At 43.0% G+C, this 27,115-nt stretch overlaps 3 protein-coding genes and 1 long non-coding RNA gene across 5 annotated transcripts; 2 read left to right on the top strand and 2 right to left on the bottom strand.

The window, feature by feature from the left end:
* Positions 1 to 1,860: 1,860 nt before the first annotated feature.
* On the bottom strand, positions 1,861 to 6,974 carry tmem154 (transmembrane protein 154). Of its 2 annotated transcripts, XM_076147725.1 has the most exons (9): positions 6,742 to 6,973; positions 6,071 to 6,169; positions 5,884 to 5,940; positions 5,661 to 5,726; positions 5,388 to 5,540; positions 5,175 to 5,229; positions 4,434 to 4,510; positions 2,855 to 3,111; positions 1,861 to 2,294 (listed from the first exon to the last, which is right to left on the bottom strand). In XM_076147725.1, the coding sequence occupies exons 1-8, from the start codon at positions 6,833 to 6,835 to the stop codon at positions 3,107 to 3,109; spliced, it is 606 nt and encodes a 201-aa protein (XP_076003840.1). In that variant the 5' UTR covers positions 6,836 to 6,973; the 3' UTR covers positions 1,861 to 2,294; positions 2,855 to 3,106. The 2 variants fall into 2 exon arrangements, with proteins under 2 accessions (XP_076003840.1, XP_076003839.1); XM_076147724.1 differs by having other exon boundaries at positions 1,861 to 3,111; positions 5,388 to 5,564; positions 6,742 to 6,974.
* A 1,572-nt stretch (positions 6,975 to 8,546) lies between these two features.
* tma16 (translation machinery associated 16 homolog) lies at positions 8,547 to 10,730 on the top strand. Its single transcript, XM_076147722.1, has 7 exons — positions 8,547 to 8,647; positions 8,753 to 8,856; positions 9,404 to 9,441; positions 9,547 to 9,631; positions 9,753 to 9,901; positions 10,115 to 10,157; positions 10,245 to 10,730. The coding sequence occupies exons 1-7, from the start codon at positions 8,588 to 8,590 to the stop codon at positions 10,423 to 10,425; spliced, it is 660 nt and encodes a 219-aa protein (XP_076003837.1). The 5' UTR covers positions 8,547 to 8,587; the 3' UTR covers positions 10,426 to 10,730.
* Positions 10,731 to 11,042: 312 nt separating this feature from the next.
* On the bottom strand, positions 11,043 to 22,591 carry marchf1 (membrane-associated ring finger (C3HC4) 1). The gene is made up of 8 exons (XM_076147721.1): positions 22,478 to 22,591; positions 19,426 to 19,666; positions 15,701 to 15,754; positions 15,395 to 15,468; positions 13,949 to 14,758; positions 13,425 to 13,605; positions 13,163 to 13,307; positions 11,043 to 11,888 (listed from the first exon to the last, which is right to left on the bottom strand). Exons 2-8 carry the CDS (start codon positions 19,510 to 19,512, stop codon positions 11,575 to 11,577), a joined length of 1,665 nt encoding a protein of 554 aa, XP_076003836.1. The 5' UTR covers positions 19,513 to 19,666; positions 22,478 to 22,591; the 3' UTR covers positions 11,043 to 11,574.
* On the top strand, positions 21,047 to 22,566 carry LOC142996706 (uncharacterized). The gene is made up of 3 exons (XR_012961778.1): positions 21,047 to 21,322; positions 21,535 to 21,646; positions 22,429 to 22,566. It is a non-coding gene; the product is annotated as an uncharacterized LOC142996706 (long non-coding RNA).
* Positions 22,592 to 27,115: the final 4,524 nt, after the last annotated feature.

Here is a 27,115-nt window from a genome sequence, read left to right as displayed (position 1 = left end):
GTGTAGTGGTCTCTGTGAGCTCTATTGTGATTAAAATTTCAATTCTAAATAATTACTGCTGTTATCGACCTAAACATTCAGGTATTGTTGTGCCGTGAAACAAAATATGCTGTGTTAGTGCGAGTGATTCATGAGTTCAAGGTATTTTTATGACTTTATTAGTTGTGTTGTGTTTTTTCATCAGAAACAGAGGGAGATCTCACATGTGGTCTCACTTGCTTGTCGCAACACCAGACCAGAGCTGAAAACTGCTGTGTCCCTTGTAATGACACACCCACACTCACACACATTCCCTCCTCTGTTGTCTCCACTCAAGAATGAACGTGATTGCAACAGACAGATGAAGAACATGTTACGCATACGGGTGGTCTACAACATCACAAGTCACACTGCTAATGCTGTGGCTGTAAAATGGAATCGATATGGGTGCGACAGCGCCTGCTGGGTGGACACAAGCTGGCAATGAATCTACAAAGCTGTGTCAATTCACACCCAAGATGTGGAAAATATGGCTATATGAAAGTGTTGTCTGAGGCATTATACGCATTCCCTTTCAGCATCCTCAGTTCAGACATGCACGTAACCAATTCATAAACACTGATGTCAACGTACATACCAGAATCCCCCTCCAGTTGGTCAGAAACAGATGTTCGGTGTGTCTTGTATTATGGTCTCGGCTTGGTCAATATTTTGTTTGTCAGAGTTATATTTAGTAGGAAGCATTTCGGTTCTATTTAAATGTGAACCAGTTTATCCAGAATCTGGCTCAGTGTGAATGACGCTGCGTCTGGCGTGGCTTCTGTACACACGCAGTCTCAACCTCCACACCTGCTGTACTGCATCTATCTGGTAGTTTCATTAGAATAGTAAACAGTGATTCAGAATGCAAAAACTCTCCTTTTGTGTTTAAGCGGCTCTGCAACAGCTGCCTGAAAAGCTTTTTACAGCGTTTTTACTGTCTTTACAATCTAATGAAGATGAAAAGTGAGAGCAATGTGGTTAGAGACATTTCCTATTTGTATTCATGGGTTTACATCGACTGCGTGTCCCTCAGACGAAGAGCTTAGAAGAGTCAGAGTCTCTAGTGGCTGGGTGGTTAAGACTTGAGCTGTGTATTTGTAAATGCAACGTGTGTAGTTTGACTCCAGCCCTGAATCTTTGCTGCATAGTATCTTCTCCCTGTTTTTGGTTTTTACCCTTTTGACCCAACTTTGAGAAGTAGTTGCCATGATTGCAGGTGCTGTATCATTTAGGATTCTGTGGACCATCACAAGTTAGAATGACATGTCCTATCCTCAGTAAGGAGCTATTTGACCTGTAAGAAGAGAACTCTTATCCATATGTCTGCTATGATCCAGCCTGAGAACAAACCTCACCACTCCGATTTGCGCTTTCAGTTACTTGAGGCCGCAGCACCCTAAACCCATTTAATATCATCTCCTCTGCCCTCTGTTCCTCCTCAAATTTGATGAAAGAAGGAGGCAGTGCAGGCTGGCAGGTGTTGGCTTTTAACCTGCAAAGTTGTGATATGATTTTTCCGCTGACATGACACATTTTAATATTACACCTTCAGTAACTTTTTTGAATCACCCTCATGAAAAGATGAATAGAATACCTATTGTCATTTTGTATCATTATCAGTGCATTAATTAAATATAGAAACATAAGCAATTTCTATTTCCACTTATTCTTATATATACTGTATACTTATATATACTACAAAAACACATGTATCATTTTACAGACACTTGTCAAGATCTTTTAAGATGTTGTTGAGGGTTTCATCAGCTTAACAACAACAGCTCCACTACACCAAACCAATGACCAGAAATAAATAGAAGTTCAAGCATTATTTAGACATTTCATAGAAGTACTATTTATTGGAAAAAATGAGTTCTCATATTTACATTGCATGTGCTATGAGATACGTTCTTACACTCTGAGCTGCTCATTAAGATCGGTGTAATAAATGCTTCCATTTGACCCAAAGGTGAAGCCATAACATTCAATAGCATCTCTAGATATACATACAGCATTCAGTCAGCGTTATTATCTCTGATACAATGAGATCGTATCCCATCGTATCAGACCTTTCTGCAGTATAGCAAAAGAATAGGAACTTTTCAAAAAGCTATTTCTAGGGAAGAAATAGCCTTGGACACTGAGAATGTGACTGATTTCACACTTAGATTTTCATAAATCTCAGAATAAAAACTCTTTGTGTAATCCTAACTAGCTCTGCATGAAAAGGAGTGGCCTCTGTTTGTCATGCGTGCCTACAAACAGGATATTTCCTGATTAAAACCTTTGACAAAACAAAGAGGCTTTCTCATTCATCATAGTACCTAACTTATTGCATTTCTACTCTAGCTCTAGTTATGCTCTTAGCTGTTGGTTTAGGAAGGAAATCCGCTTACGATTTCTTGTGACCTGAAGTTCTTTTATCTACCTTTGTTGAACACACTTATTGTAAGTCGCTTTGGATAAAAGCGTCTGCTAAATGACCGTAATGTAATGTAATGTAATGCTTTGAGCTGCTGCAGCAACACCAACCGTAGAAACGATCGATGAGCAGTCATATCTGTGATTGGAATGGCCTGTAGAGGTGCAGTGGACTGTGTGTGCTGACTGCCCAACACTCTCTGGTCTGTTGGACCAAGGCTGTGAGCACATTTGGTGTCTGGAACTCCACACCACCCTGTTTTTAGGCTTATGCCAAATACTTTTCCCACAGGCTGATTCAAGCAGAAATATTACAAAATCACACACTGTTTGATAGTGAAAAAAAAGATTAAAAACAGGCAAAACATGAAGAAATGGAGAACACAACACTAAGGGATGGCAACAGACTTGCACATGGTATCACTGTAAGAAATCAAACTAGTTCAGCCTGGTTGGTTATCATACATACTGCTGTCCCTTTTAACCTTTCCAGGAGGAATTACGAAAACTTTCAGACTCTGTTTGCTGTTGAATGTTGTGACCGTCCTTTGTAATCCATATAATCCCTGTGGGTGGCTGAGTGGTCATAGGGTCGAATGGCAACAATATGCTGCAGCACCCTTGGGTGACAGTGTGTCATTGCATGCAGGGGGAACGTCCCTGGTTAATCTGCAGAGAGAAAAGTGACAATGTCCATAGTTTTTAATCCGTAAAAAATTGAGGGAGAAGTGATCACTGTCGCTGTAATGACAAAAATGCTTAAATTAACACCTGTTTGGTTTCGTAAGTCTGCCTCTTGCTACATGTACCAACTCTTTCAAAATATCTCCCAAAGTCTTTTTTCTCAATTTCATAACTTTAACTACTATATCACATACTGTTGGATTTACTGAGTCTAGCGTAGTGGTGTGTAAGCACAGCAACTATGGAATTAAAGACTTGTGAAATATGGCATCCAGTAGATGCTGCATGTGGACAAAACAGTGGATGGCATCACATTGTGTGTCCACATCAACAGTAGCATCACGTCCACTTCTGTTTTCAAATGGCTTGTGTAATTTATTGTCCACAGAGAACCTCTCTGTTGACTGAAAGTGGCCTCTAACCCCTGCACAGCTTTGGAAACAAAATCCTGAGTAAAGTCAGTTTGTCAATGACATTGGTCAACAGTTGGTCAACGGCGGACCTTGACCCTTCATTTGAGGAGACAATCCTGGGTTAAGTTAAGTTAAGTTTCGCCACACTTCCATGCATGCCTGTCGTAATCATGAGCAGATGTTAGGAGTGTTTGCTACCCGTGTAATGATGAAAGGTCACAGTTCAGTTACAGCTATACTAAAACCAGCTGGTGCATTACAACAAACAAAGGCTGGTAAACAGAGAAAAGAAGAACTTGTTGGTTAAGATTTGTTGTTGTTGCCAAGGGACGGTATGGATTTGTGCTGTGGTAACAACATTGAATAACCAGAAATGACATAAGCAGCTCATAATGACTCGCTACCTCATCTGATTCATGCTGTGGGAACACGTCAACAGGTCTTTACTGTTCTGTAAAACAAGTCTATCTTCCTCAACTGAATGTGACAAAGGCCTACAGAGAAGTAAGCATGTTAATAATGGGAAGAGGTAATATGCACATTATATACGTATATTTCAGATCAATTTGAATATACTGACACATTCTATGAGTGCCAAATTATAAGACTGATATATATATTTAAAACCCAACAGCATATAGCATATAACAAAACCCAACAAAACTCACAACTTCTAACAACTTCTAACAAACAGTTATTTTAAAACTTTCTTGACCATAAATGCAACACTGACATCTGCTGGATTAACTACACAATGCTCCTGATGGAAATCAACAGAAGGCCGACCAGTTATGAACCTTCTAACATGTTGCATTCAACTCCAACACACTTTTACTTTATGATTTTTGCAGTAACTCTGATAATTTCACATTTGTTCCATTCGCACAAACCTACCGTCGTTGCTCATCCACTGGTCCAAATCCTCCATTTCTAACTCCAAAACTGAGGGCACGTCTTCCTCAAACATGGGCCTGGAAGACACAGAGTTACATTTGTGGTCATACAGAAACTGGCAGACAAACCAAATCAGTCCCCTATAAAGCAGGACTGACAGCAATCCATGAATCAAATCTGGGAGCAGAAGCTGCAATTTGGTTCTTTAAGTCAATCAAGACGACAACATAAAAGTCAAATTCTATTCATTCGTACACAGACAATTTCCTGTTTGGTAGGAACTGTGTGACCTGATTGACATTTGACATGCTGTTGTTTTTGAGTCAGTGAACACACCAATGGAAAACATATAGTATATTTCTGGTACATTAAGTTGTTTTAACAGTTATAACTGCTATTCTCACTCCATTAGGCTGTGAAGCACCATGTTTCTGTGAATCAGCTTGTTTAATTAGAAGAAACCGATAAGAGTTGGGAGTCTTCTTCATTTGGAAGTAGTCCCCAGGTGGGCCTAAGTCATTGTTTTTCAAGTCACAAGTGAGAGTCAAGGTTTGGCAACAAGTTCCAAATCAAGATGAGTGGGGTCCAAGTCAAGTCCAGCATTGATACAGGCACATACCAAGTCAAGTCTAAACTTAAGTTCCAAATCAAGACAGACAAGTCAGGACTGATAAGCCATGGCATGAATGAGTCTCAAGCCATGTGGTATCCCAGCCCCTGGTAAAAGTTGTTGGTTCTTACATTGGCACCTTCTCTGTGCTGCTTCCATCCAAATACAAGTCCTCTTTTGTATGATCTGTGTGAAGAATCCCAAATGTTGTTACAGCTACAGAGTTCTACAGTATGTCAATAATGTATATTTGATAGGCAGCTGATTTTTACATCACTATTAATTCCATCATGTGAATACATTCTGAGATTCAGAATTCGTCTTGTCTCTTGTGATGAACATACCGGCATGGTTGACCTTTTTGATACACCTGCGATGGATCAAAATGCCACCAACTATCATGCTGATAATCAGGACCGCCAGCACCACAGGGATCAGAATGATGGTTGGACTCAAAGCCTCTGTGTCTGGTTGGGAGGACGGATCAGAATTGCGCCCTGGATGAGATGCGAGAGGGTGAGCTGAAACAAAGCCAATCAATCATCCGGAGGACACTGGAACAACAAGCACATCTGGACTATATTTCAAAACGCGTTGATTGCGAGGAAAGACCATACCATCTTCAAAGATGCTGGTATATGTTTCATCTGTAGAGCCATGTTCCTGGGAATTCTCTCCTTCAACTGGAAACAACAGCAAAAGACATTGAGTGATTGCAGAGATTGAATGGAAGTTAGGTCTCACAAATGAGCACTGAGAGTTTAATTTTTTTGCTGTCCAGGTTATGGGACCATGATGTGGCACCATGTCTGTCCACAGTCAGTGTGCATCAAGACGTACCTGAGTTTGGATTGGGTTCTGTTATTGATGTGGCACCAGACTCAGTCGGCGGCGATTCTAGGCATCCAGAAAGAAAGACGAAATCATGATTCAGGAATTTACAACAACTGCAGCATCATGATGTGTGTGAGTTAATGGTCTAAACTTTTTTTGAGGACTTTTTCCTCATGTGTTCGGTAAGTCTCACCAGGGGTCACTGTGTCACCATCTTCTGTTGGTTCAAGGTTACTTTGCTCCTCGTCATGTGTCTCAGTTTCCGTGTCTTCATCATCAGATTGGGACAACACTGCAATTCAACATTGCTACTTCACTGGATTGTCAAATTATTTATTACTTATGTCTAAATGTATGTTAACCCACTTTCTAAGGCACAGATAACAAATAAATCCTCCAGATGTGGAAACTTGAACTTCCCTATGCTGATTTCAAGCAGTTATTGCAAAAATCACCGATTTGCTCAACAGCAGATAAGGTAGAGAATCTGAACATATTGTGAAATATTTCCTGCCAGTGTTTTTGTAAATTTTAAAACAAAAGAGGAATAGAAGTGTTTTGGATTCACAAAATAAATAATAAAAAGCCTTAAAATCCACCAACCACAAACAGATATGAACTTTTCAACACCTAGAACATAGATTCAATTCATAGCATGTTGAGAGCAACACGATGCTAAATGGAATTTAAGTGATCAGATAATGTTTTATTTTTGTTGTTTGCAGATCACAGCTTAGTTCTTTAAACCTTCAGCCAATTATCAGGAAATCAGAGTAGGATAAGAGACGACATAGCAGGGGAGGAGACAGGGAAGTGTTGAGAATATGTTTCTTATCAGTCCAACTCGCCCCCTCCCAGTCTTACCTGTCCCAGTCAGACTGGTCACCAGCAACAGCAGCAGCAGCACATGGGTCGCTTCCCTCCAGCCTCTCATGCTCCCAGGCCTGAGCGCAGACATAGTGCCATCGTTTGCCTGCTTCTTCCTTTCTCTACTGTCACGGCATCGCACTTCCTGCTCTGACTCAGACTGACCTAGACGTTAAATAGAAGGGGAAAGAAAAAAAACACCTCACACAAGCACACACACCCTCAGACTCAGCTAGATAACTCACTCGGATGTGATGCAATCAGCTGTGTGCTTGTAGCCACAAGTCTGACGGCTCCTCGTCTGCAGCAGGATCACATTCCTGTGCGTTAGGTATGCAACCTTTCATGGGGGGAAGCTGAACAAACTTTAAGGGAGGAAAAATACAAGTGTGTGCTCGGTGAGTGCCAGCTGCTCTGGTATCTCCTGAGAAGACTGTTAATGTAAGTGTGTGATCACCTAAAATAACTCTGGACAAACAGGATTCCCCTTCCAAAGCTGTGTATATTCTCTATCATTGTTGGTTTTTCTACCACTTGATATGAGTTTAGTCTGGAAGGTAGATTTATCTCTGCACTAAAAGGATTTGATCATTAAAATGTCATTACTCGTGGCTGATGGTTGTTAGAGCATGCTCAACCACTTCCCTTATCTAAAAACACATCACTGGACAAAAGCGGCTTTGTTATGTTTCAAGATGATACTTGAGTTTTTCACAAAATTCACAACTGAAACATTTCCATAAAACCGGTTTGGAAACAAAACAATTTCTCACAGTTCTAACCATGAATAATTTCTGGGAACTGATGACAAAACAGAGTTGCACAATACTTCTTAGAAGAGAAATAGAGATTAAGATAGAGCAGATCAATGACACCACATCCTCTCTCACAACATTGTGACATCTCTGTTGGAATAATACAACTGTACTGACATATAATATGAAAAAATACTTGCTGCTTTTGCATTGTTGAACATGGGTCACATCTATGTATTTATGGCCTTATCTAATATCTAATGTATCTAATGTATGCATGTTTTCCGCTCATTCCCCTTATTCTCCCATAGGCAAAGGAAATCAAAAATAGCTTTTATTGTAAAAATAAATATGGTAAAAAATAAAACATAAAAACATGAAATTCCTGTGGACAGCATCCATACAGACCTGGCTCAACATGACCTGACATGCAACTGTGTATCAGGGCCAGCGTGAATAATAAATGCTCTGAAGAAAGATCTTTGTATTACGAGTTATAGAATTCCTACGAGAAGGGTCAATTGCGAATGAAATTTTGTGATACATGTAAGGTGAGACTTAAAATTGGCACTGCTTAACGTCTACAAAAACACCCCCCTCAATCGAATGAGAAATGGAGAGCATTGACAGCAAAAAATGTATTCAGAGACAAATTATATAATGAGCAGTCATTATTTTACATTTGATGTACAAAATATAAAACCCAAAATCTATTGTCTGTATTGAAAAGTGTGTGGTTTTTGCCTCTGTTTGTGAAATGCTGTCATCTACTGGATGGGAGCTGATGTTTTAGAACTTATTCTTTTCTCCTAAATCATTTGTACCGAGACCACTTTAGACCGATGGCATTCATTTTTATTCTAATTTAAGCAAACAAGTAAAATCACATCATTTTCTTGTTGCTTTTGATTGACTATGCATAATGTTTGTTTTTGTTTGTCATGAAGCAGTGTTTCAAATGTTCCAAAATCACAAAAAGGAAATTGTGGGTAATGTTGGCAACTTTGTTATGCAATTCTACAAATATTTATATTTCTCTTGAACAAGCGGAACCATCTCATCGTAGTCGCAACGTATCCGGACATAACATGAAGACGGACTACTCTGCTTCCGGGCCAGTTGTCAACAGAAGAACACGCGTGAAAATGGTAAGAATGCGGTGCTCGTGTGTTGACTCTAAAGACGGAATGAAGCGTCCCTGAAAGTGTTAGATGAGTGAAGGTACGCTTGTTTGTGTGTTAATCTACTTTCAGCCTAAAGTCCAGAAAGGAAAAGCTCCGGAGAAAGTAGTTCATCCGTTCAGCAGGAAGGCTGCGTATCTGGCCCGAGAGGAGATCCGACTGAAGAAGAAAGAAAGGTTATTAAAGAGTACTTTCATTTATTTTACATGGATTTATCGTATATTTTGCACATTTAACGTTGTTTTTCATTTGTTTACTTAAGTACCGAAACGATGGACTAGCCTCGGAGCTGATGTTTACTAATTTTGTGAGCTTAACGTTGGTGGTGCAAATGAAACCGATAAGTATAAAGAAAATAAAACGTTTGGATATATTATTTGATGAAGAAATAACAGAACAAATGATTACAGTCCATATTCATTCGATGGGTTCATTCCAGGCTGCAATCCATTCAGACTACGTCATGAAAAGAACTATGGTCAGGGAGTTGAAGCTCTAGTATAAGGAGAACTGCTTATTTCAACGGTTTTATTATTGTTTTCTATCCATTTTCTTATTCTTCGCTTTTCTAAGTGCCCTTTGGACACAAACAGGGAGCAGATTTGACCTGCTCACAAGTGTCTGAAAAGTGACTCGCACACCAGGAGTTGTTTGTTTATCAAGAAAAAAAAACGCTCAAATATGAACCAAACAAACATGTTTAAGTATATTTACCCACTGCAGGCAGAAGAATGACAAAGCCACACGTCTAAGCAGCATAGGTAAGTGGTGTTTGTTTCTCTCTTTCCTTCCTTCATGTTTAATATAGTGGCTATAAGGAGGAAATTGGCATTCACTAACACCGCCGCCTGTCTGTCCCTGCACAGGTGAGAAGCTGCTGTGGTTCCAGGAACAGCTGGAACCGACAAAGACGGCATACACAAGGAAAGATGCTTGTGACATCATTGAAAGGTAAAAATAGAGCTACAGTTAATAGAGACGACCTCCAAAATCACATTCACTGATTATTGATCTTTCAGAATACCTCGCAGTGCTCATTGGGGGTTTCTTCCCTGTTACCTTTGCGCTTCAGGTACCTCCACAGATTTGATCCGGAGCTGGAGCAGATTGACCTGATGAACGGGATCAAGGGTCGGCAGGGTCGACTCCACGGTGCCAGAGAGGCCGTCATCAAACAGACCGTCGAACGAGAGCGAGCTCAGTATGAGGGCGTTGGCTTTGGTGAGTGCTTTTGACACAAATGAACACTGTTTGTATTCTGATGAGAAGTATTCGATTATGAACTGTTAAAGATTGGTTATTCCACTGGCCACAAATTAGATGAGAATCATTACAGGGGCCAAGTTGTGGAAATTCATTGGTCATCAAATGTGAGAGCACTGCGTGATGTTTGAGTGTGTGCGTGTGTCATGGTGGTGTGTGTTGTCTTCACAGAGATTCCAGACATCATCAATTCGAAGCATTTGAAAACATTCAGGTTAGTGAGCGGAAATTACATCAATCAGCATTAAGTGTACGTCTTTTGTAATATTGTATAATAAGTGTATAATCTGTGGTTTGGCAGGGATTGGAGCGGCGATCTGAAGAAACTTCCCAACATTAAACTGAGGAAGGTGTCTGACAAAGGTGTGGACGCGAAGAATGAAGAGGAGGAGAAAAACGAGGTGGAGCATCAAGGTGAAGATGAAGACGACAAGGATGACGAGCAGGAGGACGAGGATGCGCTGATGTCAGACTTACTTTGAGGCTCACGAGATCAAATCTGCGTTCATTCATACGGTTTGACCTCTTGGGGGCATGCTTTAAATGCTGCTACGCCAGGACTCACCAGACGAGGGCGCCAAAACCTCAACGCAAACTACAAAGACAATTTCAATTTTAACAGCACAAGTCACTGATTCCACACAAGCTGGATGATGATGATGAGGAGGCAGGGGATCTAAAGTCATAGTTCTTTGTACAAATTTGTTACCTGAGAGTTCTGTAATCGGCAATAGAAAACAGTTAGAGTCTGAGTGCTGTTGTGATGTGAGTGACGGTGATGACAAAGGTTAAGAAAACAACAAAAAACACTGAGGAAACTGTCGATGCCTTAAATACCTGTATAGTATTTATATTGGCTACTGGCAAAGCAGGGCCACTTAAAGTGATGGGGATTGGGGTCGTTTATGTTTAGGCCACCGACTTGTCTTTGTAAGATTGAATATTTTATAAAATACTCAACACTGCTCCTTATCACAGAAAAAGCTTCATCTTTTGAAATAATTGTAATATACTATCTATCTTGCTGACCTAAAGTCACACACACACAAACTCACACACACCTAAAACAAAATTAAAATTTATTAATTTCATGCTGGTTCAGAAAATTCAGGCAATGAAATACTTTGTATATTTGTCTGCATAAAATAAATAACTAAAGTTTAAGTTGGAGGCATCCTTTCAAAAAATCCCCCATAAATGTGCAGATTCCAGTAAGTTGTACCTGAGGTCTCTACACCTCACACAAAGCCTCTATGGCAGCCATTGGCCCCCGTTTGTCTACGTTTTGTTTACGAGACCTGATTGTTAGTGTGTACACTTGTGTAACAGCACCCACAGTGTTTACACCTCTGACCTACTTCTGCACACTCTCAGAAAACCCATGCAGAAATGAACGACTGCATACCTACGCTTTTCCTTTTCTCCCACTGATGGCTTCATCTTTCCTTTCCTTTTTTTGGTGTCTGTTCATCCTTTCATTTCATCTTAGGTGTCCTTCATCCTTTGTTACTCTCCCTTCATCATTGCTCAGTCCATCCATTATTAATCACAGCAGCTCAAAGGGACACACTAAGTCACAGGTTGTTCACGGCAGATGCTGATCAGGAGTGTTGCACTCTGAGCAGAGGCAGTCAGACGGGGTCATGTGCCGGCGCCACAGCAGCCTCCACTGACTCATCCGAGTCTGTCTGAGCCGGGACGGCGGCTGAGCTCATCGGTACCTCCACGGTTTCGTGCTTGCCGTTTGTTAGAGTGCTGGGCCGCGCCTGTGAGAGCGGCGGGCCTTTCCCGGGACAGTTCTGCACGGTGATGATGCGGTTGAAGGCCTTGAGGCGGCGCCACAGCTGCAGGTAAACTTTACATTGGATGTACATGAAGATGAGGCCCCCTGTGAAGCCTATGGCCACCACAACCAGCTTGGTCCAGAAGGGCCACTCCAGGATGCCTGTGGACATGGACGCAAAGCAAGTGTGGGTGAAACTGCTGGACATGTGAGGGACTGTGATGGATGGTGGGTACAGAACTTTGCTTACCAGCAGGGTCATAGTACTTCAGAAGAGAAACTCTCCAAAATTCGTCTGAAATCAAGAGTGAGTGTAATTCTGCTTTATTTCGAATTTTAGTGTTACACAAGGCTGGACAATAAAGTGAATGTATACAATTTCTAACCAAAATGTTCTCATTATGATGCGTTGAATGCATATCTAAATCACTACATTTCATTCATTCATTTAATCAGACTTTTTAGAACTAAACCAGCGCTATTATGCACTATTTCAAAGTACTTTCTGTCATTGTTTAAGGAAATGTGGTCAACATGGATTTTAGGGGATATTGTCCAGCCCTGTGAGAATAAATGTGTATTTCTAATATAAAATGTTACGGCTCTACTCTCCGAAATTATGAGGAAGACAATGGACGTGCTAACATCACGGCACAACACAACACTGATGGATCAGTGACAGTATTATAAGGTTCTGTCTGAACAGTATGCATCAGAGCAGAGAGAGAGTTTCTGAGTGTGTGTGTGTGTGTGTGTGTGTGTGTGTGTGTGTTTGTGTGTGTGTCTGGCCCTCCGTAGTCTTCATCCTTTTGGAACTATAATTAAAACTTTGACTTGCAGTTCCCTTTCACTATTGGATAAGTAACGACCGAGATTACGTAAAAACTTGACACGGGTGTAAGATGTGATCGAAGAACAAAGAAGAACAAACTTTGTTGGGTCAAACCACATACGAACACGTCACCATGCAAACACCTCAATCTGACATTTGTCTCGCGTGCCCCTCTTACACACACACACATGCATTACAGAGGGGTCGGCGCAGGGCAGCTATTTTACGGCGCCCCTGGAGCACTTTTGGGGGTTTGGTGCCTTGCTTAAGGGCACCTCAGCAGTGCCCTGGAGGCAAGGTGGCAACTCTTGCTGCACCTCAACCACCACAAAACCACCAATATGAGCATCTGCCCTCAATCTACTTTTCAGTTAATTAACAGCAAATCTTGCGTAATTTGTTGCTTTGTTTAATCAAACCTTCAATTATGTGTGAGACAAAAGTGCAGCATTTGCATCCATCTGTTCCACGAGGAATAGAGCGTGAAATGCTGATGAGTCAAAGTGCAAAGTTGTGTCAACATCCAACATTCACTTCACAGCTACACCTCTAATCTGCACACTGAGGGAAAACACACCGGTACGGGAGGGGGTGAAGCACTGACCGTTCTTGCCGAGTCTGATCTCCTCGACGGTTCTCTTGATCAGAACAAAGATGGACCACAACATACACACGATCGCCACCAGGTGGAACAACACAGAGCAGAAGATCTTTCTCCTCTCGCCCGTGGTCAGGTGCAGCCTCTCCCACTGCCAGGAGGAGAGGAGGGTTACATCCTGACAGCTGTGTGGACCAGTACAGATGTTTGATGTGTGTGTGTGTGTGTGTGTGTGTGTGTGTGTGTGTGTGTGTGTGTGTGTGTGTACCTTCAGTAATGGTTTGAGCTTCGTCTCCATGATGAAATCAAATTTACAGAGTTCACAGCAGCGTGTGTCGGAGGATTTGATCCACTGGTTGAGACAGGCCTGGTGCACAAAACTCAGGCTCCCCGTGCAGCGGCAAGGCATTATCAACGGGTACTCCTCATCCCCCTCACAGTGGCAGATCCTACACACACACACACACACACACACACACACACACACAGAGGGATGTACGAGTACAAGCCATGGAGTTACAACGAATCTAAAACCTGCAATATGACATGTGACTCGAGCTGTTAAATGATGATGAAGATGATGATGATGAGTTATTAGTTTCCACCTTAAATGAAGTGTGGTAGAGGTAAAGACTCACCTAGGTACAGGTACATTCATTAAACAAGTACTTGAGTATAGCACTTGAGTAAATGTACTTCCCTATATCCACTTCTTTAGGTCCAGATACAAACGATATAGTACCCAATGTTGCAAACACACACAGACATACACACACACACACACACACTGACCTGCAGACCTCCTGCTCGGAGTCGTAGGAGCAGAGCGGTGCTGTGCCAGCTCCTTCCCCCCCGCCGTGACTCCCCGGGGCGAGCACAGCCATGTCCTCCGCCCCTGCCCCTCTCTCTCGATAAACCTCCCGGTGCTCCTCTCCATCCTCTGATAGTGAGGAACTTCCTCCGGAGCTGTGTGATTTGTGGCTCCCGCAGCTTCCCTCCTTGTCTTGGCCCTGAGTGTTCCCGTCCCTCGGTGTGCTCCTGCCCTCCGTGTTGGTCGAGCCCGTGCCACTGCGTCTCTTCTTGAGGCCTCCGCTATCCTCCTGCAGCACCTGGTTCTCCTGCCCTTCGTCTGACCCCATTGACTGGAGCTCCATGGTGTCTGTTTGACCTTCATTCGACCCGTCCCTCGGACAGCCGCCCCCGACGCGGCGGTGAGCTCTCCGGGCCTTCTCGTTGCTCCAGCTGCGGGCCTCGCATCGCGTCTCATCCGCGGAAGTGGAGTCTGACTCGGTAAAAGCGGAGGAGCGGAGGCGCCGCGGGAGCTCTCTGCGGCTCTTGGAGGAGTTCTCCTTCTTCTCCTCCTTCTCGCTGCGGTCCGAGCTGAGGCTGAGGTCACTGCGCTCCACTTGTTCTTGTTTGCCGTTGGCGTCCAAGCTTTCCACCAAGGTGTTGCTGGTCTTCTTGCGCCGGTGTCGCCGCTTCACCTGCTTCTTCTGGTCTAATGAGCCGAGTGTCAATTCCTTGACTGTCATCTCTGCTGTGTGTGTGTGTTTGAGCAATTCGGAACCATCGTCATCGTTTAAGTGTGTTGGTTGGGCAGAACTGAACACACACACACACACACACACACACACACACACACACACACACACACACACACACACACACACACACACACACACACACACACACACACACACACACACACACAAGACATGATGAGGACATGATGAAGACTTGATGAAGACATGAAAAAGACACAACAGAGATGACAGACTTTGACTCAAACTTATGTCACTTCTGGACTACTGCCTGATAACTTGACTTGAGGCGCTGCTACAGGGAGGCAAACCCGGGTCTGAACCATTTGAGCACGGATGGAGGCACACACACATACAGTACATGCAGTGCACACACACACATCTGGTGTCAATGCTCGGCGTGCACGGCAGCCTTCAGCTGTCAAACGATCCAGCGCGGCCTTGAAACCACCGACAAGAGCGTATGAAGAAGAGAATTTCTGTAAACCATTTACCTCTGTTGCACACACACTCCTACACACTGCTCTGCATTCAACAATCACTCAGTCTCTCACACAGAGCAGCAGCTTTAAACAGTGCATGTTAATAGCACAGACTCTGACGTTCAGCTTTAGGAGTGTTTGTAGGTACTCAGTCCAGTTTTTGCACTATGGGCCCAAGTAAACATAATTTCCTGCGCAGTACACAGCGGTCTTACCTGCATATGTCCTGAGAGGACGGTGTGATGGAGGGCCTGGAGGTTGCAGCCAATCCTGTTGTAGAGTTGCTGGCCTGCAACAACCAACGGACTAAATTTAGCGGCCACGTTTCTACGCAATGATGTATTGATGACACAAGTGGGTCCTCAGAGGAGAAGGAGAGGGGGATCTTGGCATTGAACTGAACTCAACACAAAGAGACCTCCAGCATCAGATTCTGCTTGGTTAGGCACTTCTACCAAACGATATGAACTGTGACCTCATTTTCAAAAAAAATTGGAACTCTCATGGTTTTCAGCTTTTACCTTGGAGATGTTGCTGGATCGACTCCCTGACTGTCCGGGAGCTTTCTTCCCCTGCTGAGAACAGAGGAGGAGGAGAGAGAGACACAACACAATGACTCTCACAGCAGAGAAAAAGGTGTCGATAATCATTTAATTTGCTTAAACCGACCTTTCCCTGTTTACTACAAACATCTGCATGAACTACTACACTTCTTTCACTAAATACACTCTGGCCAAATAGTCACTCATAGCTAGTTTTTCAAGAACTGACTGTGATGGTGCTTGGACACCAGATGACTGTGAGTGTCACTTTCAGACGTCCATCAGTTTGCCATGGTTCATTTGTAAACTGCCAACATTCTCTCAAATAGGAGGAGGAGGAAAACATGCTGCAAAGGCTCCCACAACATGTTTGTGCCGTTATTTTCATCAACAAACCTTACAACCTCCATTTAGAGACAACAGGGAACGAAATACAGGTGACAAAGGTTCCAGCAGTCGATGCAACTACTTCCATGGAGATGTGCTGTGATGAGGTCAACTCCCCTCCACTCAGAAACCAGTGACTTGTTGGTTGCTAATGTTACACTGAGTCTCCTGAACGATAATTTGCAAACACAAGACTGAGCATTGGCTTGTTTTGGAGTTCCTGTGCTATCTAGTGGCCACAATGTTGAGCAATGCTTTTTTTAAAGTAGCCAAAATTACACAAAACACAGTAAGATCATTGCATTTTTCATCATCAGTGGAGAATTCAGTCAGTTCCGTGTTCAGTTGCTCTTTGTTTCGTTAAATCCAGATTTATGTTGGCCCATGTGTTTCATTGTGAACTGACCTAAACCCAGCCAATCCTATTACCTCATTCGGTATATTTAAACTCTATCTACATTAACCTACTTTAACCAGAGGGGTTTGGTTCACAGCATGTATGTAATGTTTAAGCTTTATATATGTCATTGTATACGTTCAGAGTTGATCTTTGGAATGTCCTGTGTGGGTGATGACATCTATTTTAATTATACTTAACACATACAAGGCAAAAGAGTATACAGCACTAGCCCAGACACACACACTTGTCACCAATGGTTGAAATAAATATAAGAGGCAGTGACCAGTGGCAGAGAGAAATGTCTAAGCTGATCAAAGGATTTGGTGACAGGCAGGTTTAAGCCAGTTGTGCAGGTAACGCAAACCCTCCTGTTGGGTTGGAGCACGTAGACACGAGTGCTGTGTGCACGCTGTAGCCAACGGGTGAACTTGTGTAACGATACGGTATTACGAGCCTAACAAAATAACACATCTCATTAAAAGGAATTAAATCCTAAAACCTAAAAATCTAAATCAAAACAAAACATGGGTGGCTGGGAAATGGCCAGCATAGAAAACTACAACAGGCCTATTCTAAAGCCAGTGCTAATGCTGTGAATCTTATGGAATTGCCTCCTGAATATGTCTAAAAATACGTATGTTTTCACAAGAGACCAAATATTTCAGCAAACACTTCCCCGTCAGCACCAAGCTTGACCCACATAGCTTGATCCACCTCTAGACACGGATTGAGCGGGATGAATCCAATGAAGTGAGGCTAGTGCTTGACATTGGCCCTAGGTAGAGGAGGAGTTAAAAGAAAGTGTGTTGTCTAGTGGAGGGGCTGGAATGAAAGACGTGTTAACATTTAGATGGAAAAAAGACAATTTTGTATCTTCTTCCTTTAAAGCAGCAGGTTGTAGTTTCCACAGCACGTCAACACACCACAATCCAACTATCAGAGCCTCCCTGCTGAGCCTTATCTCACCAAATGAATTACACACACTCTGCATGTGTGTTGTGTTTTCAGCTATCCACTCAAACGGATGTCTGGATTCTTAGAGGAAAAGGCCATGTGTTAGTCACCATCATCTGTGTATGAACATGAGGAAGACGTCACATTTCAAAGGGCAACACTTCCTGTGGCACACTATCATTAAAGACTGACACGTGTTCGGAAACACTCTAAGGCTGCTGTCATTTAAAAAACAAAATCATACGTCTGACACACAAAAATGCCAAATCTATTCTTCTGACCGAACAATATAGTGGTGCTGTGCTATTGCTCACTTGTGCCCTGTTCTCCTGCACACACTGATGCTGGTATAACTGACCATCGAAGGGTCACTTCCTCAGTGAGTGGGATGGATCAAATGCAGAAGACAACTATCAGAGTTGTGAGTCAGCTGGCTGTCTCTCTCTGGCTTGCTCACCTGTGCCAGCCACAGAAGACAGGAGCAATGCGTACATTTCTACGGCTGGTTGGTTTGGTCTAAAGTTAGAATACTTAAATTGTACTTAAATCTAACAAACAAATGTGAGAACTGTTGCCAAAATGACCACAAGCTACACGAAAAAGATGATGTCAACACATGACTGTCACCATCAATAGTCATCAACTTCATTCTCTTAAATCCCCATGTCCTGACTTGAATGTCATGCAATGCAATACAACAAGAGGAGGAGACATAGAAAAGACTTGGCATAATCAAACAGTGAGTAACTGACAGCATCATTCTCAATGCTGCTCAGGTACGATAAGGAACGCAAGAACAGTCTGCAGCTGAAAAGTTAAGCTAGAAAATACTGAATACTTAAATACTACAAAGTCAGAAAGCACTGGCTGTCACTGATCACCAGCAGAATTGGCGAGACGACAATTACAGTCAAAACCATGAAATTCAGCGAAATGAGATCATCCAATTTCAAGATCTGGTGTAGTTTATTATTGGAGTAAAGTAAAGTAAATCTTAGTAAATCTAAAAGCAAAGTTTATCTATGTAAACACAGGGTGACATTTTCTTTTATGATGATTAAAGGACAATTACACTCAATCTAAGAATTTGTGTTGCTAGTATGGTATCGGTCATTCAACAAATCTGTATTCAACAAGTCTATAACGACTCTATAGACTTGGTACTGACATCGTTGTGAAGATACGCTCACATCTCCTCTATGAAATGATTACATTTGCCACTATTTTTGCTTGTTTACAGAAGCTAATCATCGCAAAGACCTCCTGACTTTTTACCTATAGCGCCTCCCTCAGGTCACTTCGTCAACACTAACATAAGATCCTGCCCCACCAAACAGAGATGCCATTTTGATTTCAAAGCAAGTCCACCGCCGCTACGCTCAGGCCAACCTCTGTGTTTCAGCTCCACTGGTGGTAAGAATAAAAAAAGTTTGCTAGTTGTTGAATTTTCACAAAAACAAATTTAGTCTCCATGTCACAACAAGTAAGCAAACATCAGTCAACATATCTAAATCTGCCAAAATGTCCTCAAGCTGCGTCCCTTAAAAGACGTATTTTTGAGTGATGTCAGTTACACTTGTTTTTATGTAGTAACTCTTCAAATGCATTATGTATTATTATCTTTTATCCTCTTTTACACTTTACAGGGGCAGAATAGTGATGTGAATGACTAAAGGCTGTAGACATTTGTAGGCTGTATGTATGAATGTGACTGAATGTGTGTGTGAGTGTGTGTGAACAACTTATGTATGCTCTTCACACAGACAAATACAATGCATGGATAACATACACATACAACCCCAATGGAGTCATTGGGGTCAGAGTTATTTTACACTGACAGTGTTTCAGTATTGCGACTAACAACGTCCTGCCAATAGACTCAAGTTCTCGACATCTTGAATCTCAGATTTCAGTGAGACTTGACTCGAGCGTCTCCCACGCAGATGGACGATGGAGAACTCACCTCTTTCTTGTCTTTGGAGCGAGGGACGCTCTTGCCATTGCTGGCCGTCTCCCTGACTGGACCCACAGATATCTGCTGTACTGGCATGCTGCTGTTTCCAGGCAACGGTCCAGTGTCGCCCTCACAGCATTCCTGTCCTCTGGGCTGCGTCCTCCGGGCTGCGTCCCCCCGTCCCGTCTGCAGATACTCCAGGCGTAAACGAGACTGAGATCTGGCACTGCTTTTCTTTACCAGCCCAAACCTGGATCGTCAACAGAGTGGAGATAGAACGCGATCAAATCACCATGGCAACAGGGAGATGGCTCCAGAGATGGAGAGGTGTGAGGTTGTCATGACGACTGGGGAAACTACTCAAAAACACACAACCTGCTCCTTCCTCCTCTTCTGTCCTCCTGCAGGGAGAGAGGGAGCCTGAGCGGAACAGGAGAATAAAGCTGAGCACTGAATAAGCAGGAGGGTAAAAATAAACTGTGTATTGTTGGGAGATGTGTTTGTGTGTGCGCGTGTGTGTGTCTATCTTGAGGGGTGCTTGCCTGGTAAATAAGCACACAGTCCATGAGGATTAGAGCTTAAACTAACCTCAATCTCCTCCCTTGACCAGTGCCACTGCTAATAAGCTTACACAGCTCACACACAAACTCACACACACACACTCACACACACACACAATCGGATAATGTTGACTGTTCAAGGATTCCAACATGAGGAACAGAAAATGAGCATTTCTATCTGTCTGAGTGTGTGTGTGTGTGTGTGTGTGTGTGTGTGTGTGTGTGTGTGTGTGTGTGTGTGTGTGTGTGTGTGTGTTTATACGGGGACAGGGGTCGGGGTGGGGTTATAATCCTATTTCAAACTGTATGAGGTCATGGGGATTATGATTGACATAACAATAAAATTACTTAAGTGGCCGATGGAAAACGGTGGTGAGCTGAGGTGAGGAGGCAAAAAATCCTCCTGGGGTGAAATGAAATCACTCTTCAATCTCACACATCTGTCGCTCACTGCACACACACACACACACACACACACACACACACACACACACACACACACACACACACACACACACACACACACACACGCTCTCCATCCACACCGCACCTCCCTGTATGTGCCTGGGACTCAGTCACTCCTGTCAGTGTTTGGAGTTGCTTTTGCCTCGTTATGTTTCAATAAAGTGACATTTCCCACATGCATTCTCCTCTTTATGACAGCGTGGACAATTTTATATCAACGTTGGATCATTTGAAGGTGTTTCATGTGAGGGGACAAACACAGAGATGTGTCACCAAACTCCTCTGCCGTGTGACTGTGGCCCATAAAGACACTGAGGTCGCAAGAAGCTGTGGTCTGTGAAGTATCCCACATTTGGTAAGTCTTCTCACATCCTCTCTTTGCATAGCAGCCTGCACACAAACGCACACGTACTTTTCTTGATTTTGGTTTGGTCTCACTCTCACCACATAGATATGAGGATGTCAGTATGCATCTTTTTAACACACCCACATACAGAAGAACAGTACAGCGGAAATGTGTGTGTGTGTGTGGGTGTAAACAGTGTTGTCTACACAATGACATTCATATCAGACTTGGTTAACAACAGTTGGATTTGTTTCCGTGCCACGGGTGAGCTTTCACATCCTACAGTTTCCTCTGACAACCGCTACAACTGCCAGATACTAAATATTGCATCCGGTGAAAATCACAAACTCTGTACTTGATATATTAACATTTTACAGGTGACACTCTCCATTCTAGGAGAGAGAGAGAGAGAGAGAGAGAGAGAGAGAGAGAGAGAGAGAGAGAGAGAGAGAGAGAGAGAGAGAGAGAGAGAGAGAGAGGTGTCAGGTCTCTGTGTGAGTCTCCTGACTCAGATGCAAACACACACTCCCACCGGGTAAGTGATCAATCTTGTTTTCCTTCTTTACATTTGGTGTAAGGCCACATTTGGGAAGTGACCGACTTTACGGGAGAACACAAACATTAAAACCAGAAAACGCCAAAGCCTGTGTGTGTGTGTGTGTGTGTGTGTGTGTGTGTGTGTGTGTGTGTGTGTGTGTGTGTGTGTGTGTGTGTGTGTGTGTGTGTGTGTGTGTGTGTGAGATATAGATGGCGTCTCCATTTACCGAGCTGGAGCTGTGCGTGATGGTGTTCTCCCTCCTGGTTTTCACCCTCCTCACACTCAAAGGGGTGCTCAGTGAGCGACATGGCGATTCAAATGGTAAGATGACACACACACACACACACACACACACACACACACACACACACACACACACATGTACGCAGACACGCATATCTTGAATTTTCTTTCAGGATACCTATTTTCTTTTCATTAATTCTTATACTAGATTTATGAGAGCAATTCCCATTTTCGAAATCACTAGTTTATCATTTAATGTTCGATGCTCATATTGAATTAAATTATTCTTTTCCTGGATTTGAATCTATTTTATTTCTTAATTTAAATTGTTATCTTATTCATGTTATTATTTCTTCTTCTTCTTCTTCCTGTTCTTCTTCTTCTTATTATTATTATTATTATAATACTTTACGCCATTTAATTGTCTCCTCATTTGCACGTCTGCGTTTCAGCTGTCTCTCTCTTCTTCTGTGGTTTTTTTTGAACCGATCGTTTTACCCACTTTTTTTCCTCTTTGTTTTTCCAATCCAATCCCCCTGTAAAGCGTTCTGAGTTGCAGCCAATTTAAGAAAAACACCGAGTGAATACAACTGGACTTAATTCTATTTAGGCAGCAGCAAAATAAAACTATGTTGTTGTTGTTGTGCCTCAACTCAGTGCAGCCTCACACTGATCGCAAATCAATCAATGACATCTCCAATCGGAGTATCAGCCAAAACTTACTCTATTGACTCATAATGTTACAGCATTCTTAGTTAATTCTTCCATTAACTGTGACGCATTAACCTCTGACTGTGAGACAAACTACAGGTGGAGGAAGACGATCAAAGTAACTTCATTTCCTGATGGTTTGCCTATAGAAACTCCCACGCCACAGACGTCACAGACTGAGGAGCTGCTCCTCCTCACCTGAATGCTTCCGGGAAACTTCTCACCGTCAGACAGGCATCAAGTGGGAGAAACCGCAAACACACCGGGAGACTGAGCTGCTGATTGGCTCGCCTCTACTATTGGACACCTTTAAGAGGCCTTATCAAGCAGACTGTGTGTGCATGTGTGTGTATGTGTGTGTTTTATCAGTTCGAGCACAAAGTCTGAACTGTGACCTATGGTTATTTGCCCGCTTGGGCAAACGTGCCGCAGTGAGTGAGTCTCTATTCTGTAGGTGTGTTTGTGCCAGTGTGTACTTTGATAAAGGATGCAACGTGTTTTAGCTCCAGGATGGAGCAGGGGGGCGTGGCCTCCTGGCTGGTAAAATTCAATAAACCGCAGCTTCTGGAAACACACCACCACTCGCCTGCTTTCTGGATGTCTATCTTTGAATTTTCTTGAATTTTGACTTTTATCTCCTACCGGTAAGTCTCTGGGGGTTTTTTTGGGTAGAAGCTCTATTTTTCTTCAATCAATACACTCTGTCCTGAATTTCCCCGTTTCCCTTTAAGCTTGGAGCAGAGGTCAGCTGTGATGGACAATTGTGGAAGGCTTTTAAAAAAAAATAATCTGCATCAGAAACAAAAAAAGTTGAGCGCCGGATCAGAACTGAGTTCTAACTTTATTCTGGAGGAATCGGAGCGCTGATTCGCTCTTACGGAGGGGCGGGGCCTGTGCGTGAATCATGAGCCGTCAGTGTTTGTCAGTCGAGGCGTGAATGATGTTGACATTTACTTTGATGCCAAATCATTCTCATACGTGACTGAACGGTGGAGAAGAGGTGTGTGTGAATCACCACTTGACACAACAGACACCAGTTGAACCAGTTGACGAAAGCCCTCTGCTGGAGGAGTTAGGCTACTGCACCTGCAGCTATGTGTCAGACGCCATGCTTCAATTCAAGTTCAAAGTCTCTATTTGACTTGTGCAATGATGCAAGTATAGCAAAAGTGAAATGCCTTTTCTGGTAGCTCTCCAACTTTGGAGTCTTCTGTATTGAGGCTTCCCTGACCTGGGCAGCCAGAACAGTTTGTGTCCTGGGTGGGTGGGTGGGTGGGGTCTTTCCTGATTGCACTTCTACTCTAGCTCTAGTTATGCTCTTAGCTGTTGGTTTAGGAAGGAAATGCGCTTAGGATTTCTTGTGACCTGAAGTTCTTTTATCTACCTTTGTTGAACACACTTATTGTAAGTCGCTTTGGATAAAAGCGTCTGCTAAATGACCGTAATGTAATGTAAATGTAATGATGCTGAGAGTGCTGCTTGTGCATCTTCTGCTGTATAAGTCCTGCAAGGCTGGAAGAGGGGAGGAGGCAGGATGCTCTCTGTGACTGCAGTGTAGATGGACTTCAGGAGTTAGTTGGTGCATCTTTGGGTTAGGGTCATTTCCTGAGTTTACATCTGTGGTCCAGGTGAGGTCCTCTGTGATGTGACCGCCAAGGTCCTTGATGCTCCCCAATCTCTCCACTGGGGTCCTGCTGATCTTAAGATGGGTGCAGCGTCCCTGCAGCCTCCTGAAGTCCACCACCATCTCCTTGGTCTTGTTGAAGTTCAGGGAGAGGTAGTTGGAGTGGCACCACAGTGAGAGATGGTTCACCTCGTCCTAGTAATCCTCCTGGTCACTGTTGGAGATCAACCCCACCACCACTGAGTCGTCAGTCAACTTCACAATGGGATTGGTGGGGGGGTGTTGCCATACAGTCCAAGGTGTACAGCAGTGGACTCAGTACACACCCCTGGGGGCTCCCTGTGATGAGTGTGATGGCAACACTCTCTATCCTTATGTTTTTCTGTCTGCAGTTCTGGCAATTCTGTCTGTGTGTTGGCCCATGTATCTGTCTCTCTGTGTTTTTATCTGTCGTTCTCTGTCTTACTGTCCGTCAGTCTCCGTCTAGTGTATGATGGCTGTCCAGATGTCAAATCTATTTACTGTAAAGATCAAATTGTAAACAGTTGACAAACTTAGAGCTGTTGTGTAGGTAAAATCCTAATTCATATTTCTTATAAATGAAACATGAGACTTCTTCAAATGTCTACTAATTGTTCAATTCCTATTCATTCTATTGTATCCTGTGTGTTGCTTTGGTGTTGAAATATTCAATATTCATCTTGTGTTGTGCAGTTGTGTAGATGGAACTTCCATTCTCTGGCTTTGAGTTGACCTTCATCATCATTGCCTTCTTCATCTTCACGCTCTTCGCTCTGGCTTCAGTGTGCATCCAGCCTGAAGCGGCCCGTCCAGGTATCATCCTCATCCTCATCATCATCATCATCTCTCTGCTGACCAGAGACGCACAATGCAAATATGGGCTTCTTCTTCTTTCTTTCAGAACCAAATCTCAAGTCACTATTTAGCAAGAAGAAGAGAGTCATCACCAAGCACGCTGGACAGATGCCGTAAAATATCAAACCTTATCTTATTCTGATGTTGGAGGTTTTTAATGCAAGCTACAATAACAATAAGTGATCCTTCGTCTACAGAACAAACACTCCACCATCTTATACACGTGTGGAGATGTTGAAAATAAAACAAACAGACTTTAGTCAAGGTTATCTGAATTTTAGAGTTTATAGTCTTTTGTAATGCCTCCATTTTTTTTTCTCATAATAAAAATCATACAGAAACAGAGTGAGTGTGTAGCTCAGTATTGGAGTGCAGAGGTTCAGCATCTTCACACACACTTATCACACTCAGAGTAAACGGGAGAACAAAGAAAAGAAAACCCCAAGAAGTAAATTGTCAACTTTAAAGTGGCTGTAACCTGATTGAACTGTGGTGATACATTTTATTATATACTATTCATCCATCAGGTTAAGAAGAAGTCATGATGTGGAGAGCTCATTGTTTGACTTGTTTCATTGTAGTGGTTGATTGTTTTTGAGTCTAAAACCTTTTATCCTGAAAATTCTAATGTAATGTAATCCTACCGTCTAATCATGTAAAGTCTGAACAGGGCCTGAATCAAGTTCATAAATGGGACAATTGGAGGTCATCAGAGGTCATGAGAGTCATGGCTGTTGCAGCATTTTGCACTTTAAAATCTACAAGTCTGTCTAGTATTATAGGTCTATCATAATGTTTTTGTAATTTTATTTTTGTTTTTATAAATCATTTTCTTTCTAATAACTTCAATAAACAGACAAATAATGGCACGACTTAATCCTGGTGACATGCAGGTTGTTTTGTTTGTGACGCATGAGTGGACGGTGTCTCATAATCTGCACGAGTTTCTTCTGATTCAAGAATAAAACCATGTGTGGCGCTGTAGCTCCATCTAGAGTTCATTACAAGTATCACATCCTGTCTGCGCCCGCGCCAATGAGATGATGTCACACTTAGAATGAGAGCAAAAGATGGCAAATAAGCAGAAATGTCCGGCAATTAGTTTCAGATTTAGTGAAGTAGTACATTTGTGTCACATTCTTATCTGATGCAAAGAGAGAAACAAGGAAGAAGAATCAAACGACCAGTAAACACAGTGAGTGAGTGTGTGTGTGTGCTTGTGTGTTTGGGTGTGTGTCTACAGGAGCAGTCACTGTGTCTGGGTTAGGATTGAACAAAACAAGTGACTTTTGGCCCCTGAAACCTCTCACAGAATGACATCATGGGGGTAGAAGTTGCCCATTCCTCCCCATTGAGTTTGCCCTTTGACCCTTGAGCCCTCCGTCACCACCCCCACCCACACACACACACCTAGCCGTCTAGATGCCGGCACAGAGGGGAGGAGACGGTGAGGAATAAAGACGAAGATCAGCTTTCTACCCAGAACTGAAGGAGAAGAACACCCACTTCATTTGTGTGGGTGTGTGTGTGTGTGTATGTGTATTGGGTGTGCACTACTGTTCATGTGTATATGCATCTATTGAGGCCTGTATTGGCCAATAGCAGGGGTTTAACAGTAATTAGGCTCTGGCTGGCTGCGGCCCTCATTAATGCTGACGACAGTTATGGCATGACAACAGAATCACTCTCAGCGTAACGACAGACAACGAACTGACCCATCAGATCACAATCAACACTTGTACACACACCCACAAAGCAGGACTACACCCGAAAACACTGACAACCCTTTAACACTGAGGAGGTCGTGGAGCAGAGCTGTTTCATTCTCTCAGCTTCGTTTCTAACCGCTAGTATTCTCTCTATACACACACACACACAAACACACACATCTAACTGAATTGTTCAGATGCAGCAACCTTCACCACTGTGAAACAGAAAGAACAGGATCATTGTTTGACTTGTTTTATCAGGGAGGAAGCTCTTTATCAGTGCACCAGCTGAACCACTTAGGACGACGACGAGGGAGCAAGACAGAGGAAGGTGAAGAGGGAACGAGAGGCCAAAACTTCCTCCGCAGTCGTAAAGATCACAGCGAGGAGGAAGTCAATAACAGGCACAACGACGGTAAAAGGCGACAACTGCGAAACCCCTGGGCTCTGCGGCTCAACCCTGCCCGTGTACACCTTTAAAAGTGTGTGAGGAGGTACATGGAGTGGTCACAAAGGTGTAAGGGTTCATCATCTTAAAAGCCAGACTGGAGTGAGGCGATCGTGGAGGGACTGTAGCTTATTAATCATAACAAAACACATTATACACATTATAGATTCACCTTAAAG

The sequence above is a fragment of the Genypterus blacodes genome, unplaced genomic scaffold, assembly GCF_046128005.1.
Source record: "Genypterus blacodes isolate CSIRO-AG114 ecotype Tasmania unplaced genomic scaffold, CSIRO-AGI_Gbla_v1 ptg000039l_1, whole genome shotgun sequence".
NCBI lineage: Eukaryota > Metazoa > Chordata > Actinopteri > Ophidiiformes > Ophidiidae > Genypterus > Genypterus blacodes.
The sequence above is the reverse complement of the archived record's forward strand: the minus strand, read 5'-3'. Positions and strand labels throughout refer to the sequence as shown.

Coding starts and splice junctions, on each gene's coding strand:
- marchf1 (XM_076147721.1), bottom strand. CDS start 19,512: ATGCCAGTACAGCAGATATCTGTGGGTCCAGTCAGGGAGACGGCCAGC. Junction 15,755..19,425: donor GCTCCAAAGACAAGAAAGAG/GTGAGTTCTCCA, acceptor CTCTGTTCTCAG/CAGGGGAAGAAAGCTCCCGG. Junction 13,308..13,424: donor AGCTCAAACCATTACTGAAG/GTACACACACAC, acceptor TCCTCCTGGCAG/TGGGAGAGGCTGCACCTGAC.
- tma16 (XM_076147722.1), top strand. CDS start 8,588: ATGAAGACGGACTACTCTGCTTCCGGGCCAGTTGTCAACAGAAGAACA. Junction 8,648..8,752: donor GAAGAACACGCGTGAAAATG/GTAAGAATGCGG, acceptor ATCTACTTTCAG/CCTAAAGTCCAGAAAGGAAA. Junction 8,857..9,403: donor CGACTGAAGAAGAAAGAAAG/GTTATTAAAGAG, acceptor TACCCACTGCAG/GCAGAAGAATGACAAAGCCA.
- tmem154 (XM_076147724.1), bottom strand. CDS start 6,835: ATGTCTGCGCTCAGGCCTGGGAGCATGAGAGGCTGGAGGGAAGCGACC. Junction 5,941..6,070: donor TGGTGACACAGTGACCCCTG/GTGAGACTTACC, acceptor CTGGATGCCTAG/AATCGCCGCCGACTGAGTCT. Junction 5,727..5,883: donor AGAACCCAATCCAAACTCAG/GTACGTCTTGAT, acceptor TGTTGTTTCCAG/TTGAAGGAGAGAATTCCCAG.